The sequence below is a fragment of the Fundulus heteroclitus genome, chromosome 8 (assembly GCF_011125445.2).
Source record: "Fundulus heteroclitus isolate FHET01 chromosome 8, MU-UCD_Fhet_4.1, whole genome shotgun sequence".
Taxonomy (NCBI): domain Eukaryota; kingdom Metazoa; phylum Chordata; class Actinopteri; order Cyprinodontiformes; family Fundulidae; genus Fundulus; species Fundulus heteroclitus.
The window spans coordinates 4,333,537-4,347,321 of NC_046368.1; the positions used below are offsets into that span (position 1 = coordinate 4,333,537).

At 39.5% G+C, this 13,785-nt stretch overlaps 1 protein-coding gene across 1 annotated transcript in view; it reads right to left on the reverse strand.

Annotated features, from left to right (window-relative positions):
• LOC105938969 (cingulin-like protein 1) overlaps positions 1 to 13,785 on the reverse strand; it is a 70,354-nt gene that overhangs the window by 26,158 nt on the left and 30,411 nt on the right. Inside the window, exons 4-6 of the mRNA XM_036140697.1 lie at positions 3,420 to 3,537; positions 1,727 to 1,920; positions 1,537 to 1,618 (exon numbers count right to left, since the gene is read on the reverse strand). Coding sequence (XP_035996590.1) covers positions 1,537 to 1,618; positions 1,727 to 1,920; positions 3,420 to 3,537 — 394 coding nt within the window. The remainder of the gene's footprint in view (positions 1 to 1,536; positions 1,619 to 1,726; positions 1,921 to 3,419; positions 3,538 to 13,785) is intronic.

The window sequence follows — 13,785 nt, forward strand, 5'->3', positions numbered from 1 at the left end:
AGTTGTTTTTTTTTACCACTGACTTAATGTTTTATACTGGCTGGTTAATTAATAAATTAATACAGACTTTATTATGACTAAATTAATTTATCATGATTTAATAGCGGCTAATTACTTTAGAAATGTATATTTATTACAAACGTGAAACTTAAAGTTGTCATAGTAACTCGACACTGACAATAATTACTATCTATTACCATCTCCTTAATGCTTATTACTGACTAAATAACCAAAACCTACAATACTACGAGCTAAATGGTAATTTTGCTTAACATTTAACGATTAATTAACACATTTGATAATAATTACTCTATACCTGATAATGACTGAATACCTAATTGGCTAAAAACAATGTCTTCATTTTTAAAACTGACTTAAAGTAACTTACAGACTTCAAGTTGGTACCTTAATAATAAACTAATACTGACTTTAAAAAAAGACTTATTGCTGATTTAACCCGATGAAAACCCGTTACATATTAGTAAATTTTGCCAACAACCTTAACGAAATCAGCTAAAAAGTCTGATTAGGACTTAATTTTTAAGTGTTGTGTCAGGAATAAATTTGGAAACTAAAACTAGGGGTTAAATACTTAAATAATTAGGATTTAGTAACAAAAGGCTCAGCTGTAGATTCAGGTTAGTCGGGGACATGTATATACAGAGGTGTTCATAGATCGGTACACAACAGACACCACTTTAAACTGACTTTCTCTGCTCTGTGTTCCTGAAATGTGATTTTAAATATTTGTTCCTCAAACATTTTAAACTCTGTTACTCCTCAGAGCACATTCAGCTCTCCAGGAATAGCCCCAATACGGCAAATCCTCAACCAGAAAACAGAAAACAACAAAAATATGCAGATATTAACACAATATTACTTAGATCCATCTAATTATTAGATGTTAGGAGGGTCTCTAATTGGCTGAAGTCAGCAGGTGTGAATAGCAGGTGACTCTGTCCTCTGCTTTAATAACATATTTAGAGAAAACTACCTGCAGGTTGTTAGACTAGAAGTCATTTCCTCACTGAAAGCCATCTGCAGGACAGCGCATGTTAAAATAGGGCTGGACGATATAGATAAAAAGCATATCGATAAAATAGAAAGCATATTGATCGATATCGATAATTATCAACAAATATATATGCATTTAAAATACGCATTTTAAATGTAGCCCTGGCCATTTTATGCTGTTGCTTAGCAACTTATTTTTAGATGCAGACACACTCAGACTGAATTCAAACCCTTTATTAAACCAACTTTTTACCAAAACTACAAGTTTTAAAGAAGAGAAAAAGAACACGTGCTTCTCTGACCTCGTTGAAAGGGGCGGAGCTTGTTTCCTGGGTCTGCGTTGTGATTGGTTATTCTATTGAACGTTTTATTTACCCTTTTTTTGTATCATGATCGATGTATATCGTTATTGAATTATCGTCCAGCCCTATGTTAAAGTTTTATATGTTTTCATAAAGATGGAGAGCGGAGGCGGGAGGAGACGCCTCGTTAAGGGGGGGGGGGGGGGCAGCTGCCCCGTACCATGTTCTTTTCCAGCTCCGTCTCGTTCTTGTCTTGCATACTTTGTTGCTCTGAACAGCCGAACTTCTCCTCTCCGTCCGACCTGGAAACACAGGAAGTGGTTGAAGCTGAGCCTCTTGCTTCCTGCAGCCGAGGCGCTCCTCCAGGCTGCCGATGCAGAAATCGGTCATTTCAGCGCGGACCTGCCTACCTTTGGGCTTTTTTTCCGCTGATCTTCTCGGTGAAGCGGGCGAGTTTACGGGTCTCCTCCTGGTACCTGTGCAGGTCCTGTGTCAGCAGGTTACGGAGCGCGCTCAGTGCCTGCTCCTGGAAGAGCAGCTGCTCAGACTGGACCAAACGCTCAGTGATGGAGACCTGGAGCTTCTGATGCGCACACAGACGAAACTAAAAACACAAATTGATGGAAAACACATTGTTAACATCTTCACAAAATTTTCTTTCATCTGAAATAATTTATTGCTAAGGAGGTCTTAAATTTATTCAAACAGAGCCTCGTCTTTTTATGCAATATTCATCAAAAACTAAATGTCAATGTTCTTAGCCAGGCTGAGGTCTGGACTTTGACTAGACCTACTGGTAGATGTTCTCCTCTTGGGAATAATCTCTCCCTCTCTGCACAATGACGACCTTAGACCCTCCCCAGACTGAAAAGCACCAACAGTTGCTTCTCTGAGGCCATTAAAAGAGCTTTAAACTGCAAAAACTCACTCATAGAGTTGGTCGGTCTTGCTCAACATTGTTCAGTATTTGTTTTTTTAACTGGAACGCAGTAATACAGGACTGTCTCGGAAAATTAGAATATTGTGATAAAGTTCTTTATTTTCTGTAATGCAATTACAAAACATGAAATGTCATACATTCTGGATTCATTACAAATCAACTGAAATATCGCAAGCCTTTTATTGTTTTAATATCGCTGATTATGGCGTACAGCTGAAGAAACTCAAATATCCTATCTCAAAATATTAGAATATGGTGAAAAAGTATACTAGTAGGCTATTGAACTAATCACTTGAATCGTCTAATTAACTGTAAACACTGCAGGGTTTCCTGAGCCGTGAAAAACACTCAGCTTGGTTCAGTAAACTAAATCACAAGTATGGTAGTGGTTAAGAGACGACATCAGATTCTCACAGTAACTGGTGTACTGACCATGGCATTACTGTCCTTGATTGGCCTGCCAATTCCCCTGACCTGAACCCCATAGAGAATTTGTGGGCTATTGTGAAGAAGAAGCTGAAAGACACCAGAGCCAACAATGCAAATGAGCTAAAGGCCGCTATTGAAGCATCCTGGGCATCCATAACACCTCAGCAATGCCACAGGCTGATTGCCTCCATGCCACGCCGCATTGATGCAGTAATCTGTGCAAAAGGATTCCCAACCAAGTACTGAGCGCATTAATGGACATTTTCAAATGTTTGATTTTGTTTTGCTGTTATAATTTTTTATTTTTTTACTTGGTCTGAGGAAATATTCTAATATTTTGAGATAGGATTTTTGAGGTTTCTTCAGCTGTACGTCATAATCAGCGATATTAAAACAATAAAAGGCTTGCGATATTTCAGTTGATTTGTAATGAATCCAAAATGTATGACATTTCATGTTTTGTAATTGCATTACAGAAAATAAAGAACTTTATCACAATATTCTAATTTTCTGAGTCAGTCCTGTATATCATGTGCTTTATAAGGTGGGTAGCTTCATGCTTACTGCAACTGTGGTTTTCAAATAATCTGGTCATGTGACTCAACAATAATAATCAATAAACAACTTTTGCACTTTGTGACCATGAGTCTTAATCAATGAGTTTATGCTTTTGCTTTAGCTGCTGAACGTTTCCTTACAGTGTGAAATCTAACGTTTTCCCTGCGGTCACTTACGGCGGTCGTCTGAGGACAGGAAGTCGTCTTCAGCTCTTCTTCGGCCCGTTTCTTCCTCTGCTGAAGCTCCGACAGCTCAGCGCTCAGCTGCTGCAGGCGGCCTTCGATCTGAGAGAGTCTGACGACACGACAGATACGCAAAGATTAGCTCCTCAGAGACCCGTCCCTGCTACAATAAACATCAGTCCTCATTCCACAGCAACACAAATACAGACGACCAGAACTGCCAGAATTAACAAGGGTCACAGAAACACAAATGTATGGAGGACCAATACTGCCGCGATTAAAAGTATTGAAATATAGAAATAGATGAATACTGAAATATGGAGGACTAATGCTGAAACAAAATAGAAACTGAAAAAACTTTTCTAAAATTAAGTTTTAGACTTCATCTAAATTAGATTAACAGCTAAACTGTTAAACAATCTAAAGGTTTTATCCTATATTGTGTTTTTGTCTATTTTTATTTCCTTTTTTAATTACAAATAAAATTGAAGATATTGAAAATGTCTTTAGCTTGTATAAATATTCATAGATGTAAGCTCATTGCTTCCTCAGTTCATTCCCTTTATGCACATTTATGTCCAGGTTTCCTTCAAAGTGTCTCAGCTTTGACTTTACAGCTGCTTGTCTGCCAGATTTAAATGACTTTCATTTATTTCTCTTTATTTTTTCATTTAGGCAGTTTTAGTCCTGGACACTAACTGGGGCTGTTCTTCTGGAGATCATTCAATAAACCAAGCTAACATAAAAGAATTTAGCCTTTATCTGCAAAAAATATTTATATATATTTTTAATTATTAAAGTACTTCTTGACTCTGAGATCATACAAGTTGCTATATATTAGAAAGTTCATATATTAGTATGACCCGAGGAAAAAAAAAAAAAAAAAATTCGATGACAAAGTGGATTTTTAAGGCTTTTTAACGCAAGGCTCATAAAAAAAATGTTGCGTCGGGTGTCACCTGACTGATGACATCATTCGTTCACAAGCATTGATCTGTTGACATGGCAACAAGATACCAACAATCACGATCTTAATGCCAATTGTTTTTTAAAATATGGTCACTAATGCATGTATTTCCGAGTTAGTCGATCTCAGAATCAAGAAGTACTTTAAGCAACACGGACGACAACTTATGCAGTTTTCTGTTTCTTTGAATCAAGCCAAATCTGAATGAAGCCCTTTTTGTTCTGTTTTGCCCCAGAAGAGCCGGAGAATCAATGCACCTGATAGTCTGCATGTTTCTAGCCGTCTGAAGGCGAACACACAGATGTTTGGTGTTTATTTCTCGTGGTTAAAGCCTGGATATCAGTTTTAATCTAAAGCTGCAGCTTCTCGTTTGGTGGAACGAAGAAAATGTTTCACTTTGCAAGTTAACTTGGTTTTTATTAACACTGATGTCTGGATGTCCTCAGACTGCTGCTGTGCTTTAAAATGATGATTCCCCATCTGTCCACTGGGAGGCGCTGAACCTCTGCTAGAAAGCACCAGAGGAGCTGAAGTCAAAGAGGCACAAAGGCTTTTGTTTGTGAGGAAGAGGAGGAGGCTGTGATGAAGCCAAATGGCCATCAGCAACTAAATTATTACAATTCTTAAAACCTAAAACAGAAATAATATTCTGTTAACGAGTTTATCAAGTGGAAGAATCGCCTGAAGGACAGAGATTCATTAGGGGTTAATATTTGGTGATGCAGAGCTGACATAAACAGTTCTACTCCATAGTTGTCTAATTTTACTCCATAAATCATTTCAGGAATAATATTTGACATATTTCTGGAAAAATTCTTCCTTTTCGTGGCGCGTATTTCTCCTCGTCTTCAGGAAAGATGACATTTAAAACACAAACATTTACAGATATGAATCAACACTCATCTACATTCCTCCTGCAGAGAGAAAAGCTCCTGGCTGTTATGTTGTAGCAGCTGATTTATTGGACATTTCTGCATTATTTCCATATATTTTCACTCTGAGTGGACGTTCAGTGATCATTACAGATTAGGTTCTGGTGTCTTTAAAGTCATGACCGTCGGTGCTCAGAGGCTTTCAAGAAAATTATGAATTTTTTCCTCTCATTCTGCTAAACTCAGCGAAAGATCCAGATACTGGATGAAGGGGGTTGAAAGCGGACTTCTGTAGGACGGCGGCTTCATCAGCGTAGAGTATAACGAGGACATACTGTGTATATATTTGATGCACCTCGTCCTACTTGACTCCTCTTTCCTATGACTACTGATTACTGAGCCGATGTGACATGTGAGATTCTCCAATGAGATCAATAAAGCTTATCTTATCTTCTGGTTGCACTTCAAAAACTGATCTAAAAATAAGTAAAATGTTCTTAAAATTAGTGTTTTTGTCCTAGATTTGAGCAGGTAAATAAGATTATTTGCCAATGGAATAAGTATTTTGACCCCTAAAATAAGATAATTAGATATAATGCACCTGAAATAAGATGATAGAGATGAATTGTTCCAATTTTAGGTGCAAAATTCTTATTCTATTGGCAAAACATCTTATTTACCTGCTCAAATCAAGGAAAGATACACAAATTTTAAGCACATTTTACTTATTTTTAGTTCCGTTTTTGAAGTGTGGTTGGAGCATCTGATCACGATTGTCTGAAGGAGAACCTCTCATCTCCAGATGGATGGAGCTACCAGAGGGTTACGACCATGTGAAGGATCAGAACCACTGACAGTGAGCACAGCCCCACAGATGTTAGTAAAACATTAATTCAGTTTATTTTTCTTTGAGCCGTTCAGAGGTGGACCTGCTGGTATCTGGAACATCGGCACACGCCTCAGCTTGAAGTCACCAAATGATGGTCGGAGCTTCTAGAGAGCAGAATTCATGGTTCCATCAGGGCAGCATCTGACCTCCTGGAGCGATTCTGGTCGGTCGGGGCTCTCCTGGGAAGGTTCCCCATCGTTCCACGTTTCCTCCATGTGTGGACGATGGTTCTCACTGTGGTTCTCTGGAGTCCAGAGCCTTAGAAATTACTTTGTTTTCCTCCCCAGATGGATTTGACGACAGTGACTTTGGTCTTTATCGGTTCTTCTATTTCTGCAGATACGATCTCTTTCGGCTGCTTTGAGTGGTGAGAAAAAGTCTAATTAAGGGACGTCTTGGTCCGACACTAATCAGGCCCGGGTGTGGTTCGTAAAACTCTTGATACGGCACCATTAATAACGTCTTTTTGGTTTCAGTCAGGTTATCTTTGTACGACATTAAAATCCGTTTGATGATTGGAATACTCAAAGGCAGAAGAAATGTTTAAGAGGGTAAATACTTTTTCACACACACCATAGAATATGAACCGAATCAACTACACAGAGAAATAAAGTCATCCTGCATGATTGGAGCAGAAAAGGTTTAGTTTACGGCTGTAAAATGGAAGCAGGAGGAAACCAAACAGGAAATAAATAAAAAAAAAAAAATCAGGGATAAGTTGACCTGAAACCGCTGGACTGAAAACGAGAACAAATGATTCAAACTCGAATGAAGAAGAAAAATAAAAGAGTAAAAGGCCGTAGAAAGCGTGGGGAACCATCAATCACAACCTAAAAAGCCAATTAACGCTTCTATTGTGACATCACTGAAACGAGCTCCTCTGATTGGTCAACCGAAGCAGACCCACACCAACAAAGATTCTGAAACTGAAGAGATTAATTCCCCGGGTCACATTGTGGTGGATCAGGTCCACATGAACACAGAAACCAGAACCTGAAGCCCGGGTGGACCGTCACACAGGTTAGGTACGCAGAAGCGTTACTACGGCGTCTTTTACACCTAAATTAATTTATTTCACAAGAAAACAGCCCGAAGCACAGAATTTACTCTGGATTTCCATTCATGGTTCTATCAGAAAATGGATTCATTCACATGAAATATACCTGGCCTGGTTACTGTCCTGGTGGGACAACCATCTGGCTGCTGGTTCCAGATCTCAAAGCTACCGCCATCACACACATCAATAATAAACTGAACTGGTTTTAGTCTAGCAATAAAAGAACATTATTTGGGTGAGTTGTTCTCTGAAAACACTTGACACTGTGATTAATAATTGAATTCTAAGCAGATTGTAATGCACCAAAGTCTGCATTTGAGTAATTAAATGTCATAGATGTTACTATGAAATTAAAGAGAATGTCAAAAGTGTGTTTATTAAAAGATGAATACTTTGTGTTGTACTTAACATTTTCAATTGTTTAGGATTTTAACTTTTCTCTAACAATTTTGCCCTAATTAGCAGATAAAATCTTGCATCTGCATCGGCCACCTGTGCAGACCTAATATTTAGTGAAATGTAGATGGGCGGGGGGGGGGGGGGCATGCACTTTGCATCAGAACATGGGAGAACCTGGAGTTGACATCCGATGCAGCCAACGGTGTTACAGAAAATTATTCTTTCCTGTATAAAACCGTTAGCGTAGAGGAGAAAGGTCCAGCTGCAACCCTTACACTGCAAAAACTGAACTAAAAATAAGTAAAATGTTCTTAAAATGAGTGCATTTGTCCTCGAGTTGAGCAGGTAAATGAGATGATCTGCCAATGGAATGAGATTTTTGCACTTAAAACAGGAACAATTCATCTCCATCATCTTATTTCAAGTGCAGGATATCTAATTATCTTATTTTAGGGGTAAAAATACTCATTCCATTGGCAGATAATCTTATTTACCTGCTCAAATAAAGGATAAATACACTAACTTTAAGAACATTTTACTTATTTTTAGATCTGTTTTTGCAGTGTGCTTTACAGTTGGGGCGCGCTGCTCAGGGGCACCTAGGCAGCAAATGTGGCGGAACAACGGAAACTCCCCCCCCCCCCAGTCACACGCGCTCAGAGAGAAAACCCCTGCGATTCAAACGATTTGTGACACGTTTCCAGTGACAGTTATCTGACGTTTCCATCAGGTTCGGCAGCTTTTCCACCACTTTCAGGACTTCAGAAGATTTAAAGACGAGGCGAACGTGAAGCCGGAGAGCCGAGTTGACAGAGCTCACTTGGGAGGTTTCCAGCCTGTCAGTCCGCCTGTTGGTCTTGGCAACGATCTGACGTCTGGTTGCATAACCACAGCCTGTCAGTGGGAAAATGAAGGCAACACCTCCCGTCGTTATGGAAAGTACACCTCTTCCCATTCTGGTCTCCTGCTTATCTGGACAGAACGGGACTGAGCCGCCAGCTGAAATCTCCTAAAATAACTCTTTTTATAACTTAGAGAGATGAAATTTTCCAAATGATTGAGGTGTGCAGACAGCTTCCACAGCATTTCAATCCGCCAAAGGTCTGGACTTTGACTAGGCCACCTTGATCCTTTTCTTCCTCTGGCATTCTGATCCGGATGACCCAGTTTGGTCGGACAAATGGACTCATGTTTGTCCCTGGAGGGCTGTGAACCGCTCTGGATATCAACGTTAAGGTGCCCAGGTCCTTTGGCTGCAGAGCCAGGCCCGTATCATCATGCCTCCACCGCCGTGCTTGGTGATGTGTATCAGGTGCTGCTGATATGAAGCCAGACGTCTCTACTTTGGTCTGACCGGTGCAGGTTTCACTCACTGAGCTATATTATACACTGGAGTGCTAATCACCGTCTGTTAGAACGAGTCGCTTTGAAGCCACCAGCCGCCATATTGGTACTCCCTATTTTCCTCCAGTAACTAGGGAATATGTGCGCTACAGCATCGAATAACGAGGATTTTCTCATGTTCAGGGCGGCTTAAGACTTTTAAAATGTCAAATGTCATATACTTTTATGTTATGTTCTAAAACTATCAAGTACTGAGAAAGTCATGTGCTGAAATATTTTGCATTTTATTCATTTAAAGGTATACTATACAACCAGGGTTGATTTTCCAGCGAGGCGCCCCCCAGAGGGCGAAAGTAAAAGTGCACTGTCATAAAGATGCTCAGCTGTTCTGGTTTCTCCATCAAGCCAGGCGCGGTTGTTTTGAGCTTAGCAGACAGGCGAACGCAACGAAAAGTGGAAAAAACGGCAGTACAAACAATGACTAACACAGTGAAGGTATGAACATCAGGGTTTCCCGCAGCGCTATCTTGGCGAGGCGGCCGCGGCGGCCGCCTCGCCAAGCCGCGACCGCCTCGGCAGTTTTATTGTTATTATTATTTTTTTTTTTTTTTATGTTGGCGAGACGCTACCGCCACCGCCTCGCTGCGGCCGCCGCGGTAGCGTCTCGCCAACATAAAAAAAAAAAAAAAAAAGATTATAATAATAATAATAAAACTCGATATGCTTGCATGTTTATTTGACGTTAACACGCGGTTCTTTGTTGTTGCTTTCGCGCGTGCATATAGTGAATGGCAGGGAAAAAACACATGGAGTTCTCGCCGTAAAGCAAGACTTCTGTATGTGCGGGCCGTGAGCTCCTGCAATTGCAAGTGCGGTATTTCCTCCACAGACCCCCAGGGCGGCCAAGAAAACCCTTGTTCGACCTGAAATGACTCATTTAATCATCCAAAACGGTATGGAACACATTAATTAACTGAAAAATGTTGCATAGTATGCCTTTAAATATACATATATAACATTTCTAAATATATAAATAACAATATACATAAACATATATTTACATATGTGTGTATATATATATATATATATATTTAATATTAATAACATGTAAAATATTTCAGCATCTAATTTCCTAGTAGTTGATAGTGTTAGTACATCCACTGACTGTAGAATTACCTGTGAAACGTTTTCACACAGCCAGAAAACTGTTTGTTATTGCAAGAAAATCCTGTGGGATTCTGTGAGAGTAGGGAGTAGCAAGATGGCGGCCAGTGACTTCAGTTTTTCGGCAAAATCAGCACTCCAGTGTATATTATATAGCTCAGTGGTTTCACTCCGTAAAGACCAGAAAACCCACCTGAGCATCACAGCAGCAGGAGGGGAGGGGGTTTGATAACGGTCACAAATCAGCAAACACTTTTCTTTTCAAATCACATCAGGTGTAAAGAGTATAATCATGTTCACTGAGTTAACCGCTAAAGATCAGGAAGCATAGCGCAGCCAACGTTCATCCCGACCCGCCCTGCTGCCCAGGAAACTCCCGGTGAAATGAAAGCAGAGCGAGGTGTTGTTCCAGTGAAGCCGGGAGGACATGACAGCGCTGACATCAGGTAGTTTTATTAGGCAGCTGCTCGTCTGATCTAAGAGTTTGAGCCGAGCGGTGATAGGAATCAACCAGAGTTGGCATCTGGACTCTGAATGGTTGGGAAATTAAGAGCTTTTCCTGGAATTAGATCAGAGTTTAAGGTGAGGGTGTGCCTCTGCTGCCACACCTCGATGTGTTTTAACTCGTCTTCACTAAAACAATGAAAAGAAAACGGGCTGATGTCATGAGAGCCGAGAGCTGCAACACTTGGGCTGAAGTTCTGCAGAAAAGGGACAGGCAAGGGAAAACCGGGTTGAATCTGGTCTCTGATGGGGACGTTTGTCTTCATCTGACTCAGAAACAGAGACTTCAGTGTCTGTTAAGAGACGTTTTCACCATTTACACTAACAAGTAACTCCTAAATATATTGGATTTTTAAAACCCTGAACATGTTTCATGTCCAAAATATAAAGTAGGTGAAGCAAAATGCTGATTTTTGTCCAAAACAACAGGTTAATGCGTCGCTGGTGTCTGTAGAAGTTTAAAATAAGGAAACTGGGGAAACTTCACAAACTTTCGAACAAATTCTTTAGTTGTTTTTTTCTAAAAGTGAGGGAAAGCTTTGACTTCATCATTGATGCTGCCCTCATTTATGCCAGGATATCTACAGCTAAACAATCAGACTGCTCCTTGTTATCCCCTTTAAACAACAAAAACCTAAAAATATGAAGAAACTCCAACTGAATGTCAAAATCCTCCAAAAAAGCCAAACGAGCCCCACCCGGCTGTTTAAACCGACTTAAAGGGTTCACTTCCTGTTTGGAAACATTTTCTCTGAAATTGTGAGAAATTTTTTTAATAAAAATTTACTTTATGCAGTTTGAAGAAATATGAAGCATTTGAATTATTTATTAAAAAAAAAATCCATAACACGAGTAGTCTTATTTTGAAAAATATCTGATTTATTTTGAAAATCCAAGTTTAACCCTCTTCCTGTTTGCTTTTCTTTAAGGCTTAGAAAGCTAAATTACAGCAGAGACTACATTTACAATAAACACCATGATGCATTTATTTAATAAGCTGAGTAATGCTGAGTAATGTAAGAAAACTGCTGAGTCACTGGTTGCCACGGTGATTCCCGCCTGGTTGCTACGGTGACTCCCACTTAGAAACAGGCAGGCGGAGACAGACAAAAATGTCCCCAGTCACTGCGTGAAAACTTTCAGTCAGGGGTGTCCAAACTTTTCTGTACATGGGCCAAAATTGTCAAGTCAAAGGAACTCGAGGGGCAAAATATTAACACTTTTTTTTTTAAACCAAAACATGTACATTTTTTGCCTGGTCTACAAAATATGATAATTTTTAACTAAATAAATTAGTCTGATTTTTTTGTAGAAAATTAATGTGTAAATTATTGTAGATCCAAAAAAAAAATAAAAATAAAAAAAAGGTTTTGCTAATTTCTTGTATTCATCCAGTTTACTATGAACGATTTAATTTGACTCTTTACCAATAATAAACTAAACTGTTTTTGCTCTAGCAATAAAAGAACAGTATTTGGGTGAGTTGTTCTTTGAAAACACTTGCTGTGATTAACAATTGAATTTTAAGCAGATTGTAATGCACCAAAGTCTGCGTTTGAGTAATTAAATGTCATTGATGTTACTATGAAATTAAAGAGAATGTCAAAAGTGTGTTTATTAAAAGATGAATACTTTGTGTTGTACTTAACATTTTAGGATTTTAACTTTTCTCTAATAATTTTGTCCTAATTAACAGATAAAATCTTCCATCTGCATCGGCCACCTGTGCTGGTGGACCAAATATTTGTTGAAATGTAAATGGGGGGGGCAGTGTGCTGGCTTGTCAACAGGGGGCGCTGCAGCATCACCTCTATCAAAATTGCAGTAAAAAAAAGGCGTGGACGGTAAACATAAATTATGAAATAAATGTTTCTTTCATAAAATGTGCCTGCCCTGATTTTTTTTCAGCACCCCTGTTCCAGTTTGGGTTGCAGCCGGCCAGATGAACGCGTCTGTTTTTAACCTTTTAGGCTTCAGCATGTGACCTCATGCTGGTCTCTAATTGGTGACTTAAATGATCTCCTCAGATCAGCTCTCTGCTGTCAGGAACAGCTGATAAAACGTTTTACAGGCTGCAACCAAAGTATAAACAAATCAAACTCGGTAAAACACGTGTTGGAGAGAAACTTGCACAGCAAATATCAAAGATGCTGCAAATCCTTAAACGTCTATCGTCTAACCAGCCAGTAATTTACAGCAAATCTATGCTTAAAAGAAATGGACCAGAACCATGAGCAGCTACTTCTGAACAGTTTTAGTTCCCTCTTGTGCTTCAGACTTTACGTTCAAACATCTTCCAGATGAAACGGCTCCTTCAGCTTCACAGGTTGGTGAGGTGGACAGAGGCTGCATCTCTGCAGACACTAACCAAGCAGCTCAAGGTGAAAAACGTCTGATTTCCACAGCCACTCAGGAAACTGGTGGCTCCCCAATGGCTTTTAACAGGTTTGCAGGAGAGAATATTTTAGTTTGCACAGGTTCCCACGGATGCAGGTTACCAGGAGTTCCTCGTCATGCCAGCAGAATTAAAAAAACAAACTAAAAAAAAAAAAAAAAAAAACTCCACTTTCAATTTCTCTCCCTTGATCGCCCTCAACGTCTCAGCGACACAAACCCAGGAGGGCAAGTAGGATCCTGTTGTCTGCTGCAGCGAAGCAGAACCTGCTGCTGTCAGGAGATGAAAAACAAAATGTGCCACAAACCAACCCTGAGCTGATCCACACCCACTCATGTTCAAACACCAAAGCACAGCCCTGATCTCTGCAGAGGCCAAAGGCAGCATGTCTGTGGTTCACGTAATCCAATAAAACCTGCAGAACCCCTCAGACCGAGAACTCAGACAAGAAAAGGAAATATCAGCCGGTTCATTTAGTAATTATTAATCTAATTTGTTTATGTCAGTGTATAACAGATCTTCTTTGAAGGAAAATATAAACAATCTTTAGCTCTGGAGGGAAGCCTTCAGTCAGCTGCACTTTCTGACCTAAGAGCTAAATCCTTAAAAACATTTTCACTTTAATAATTTCAATAACCGTGTTTTTATTCAACACAAAACAGTTTTTACTGTGTTGCGCACAACACAGACCAGATCCTACCTGGCTGTAGTGGTTAAAAAAACAGTCCGATTTTCTGACAAATTCAGTCTGATTCAATTTAAATAAAAA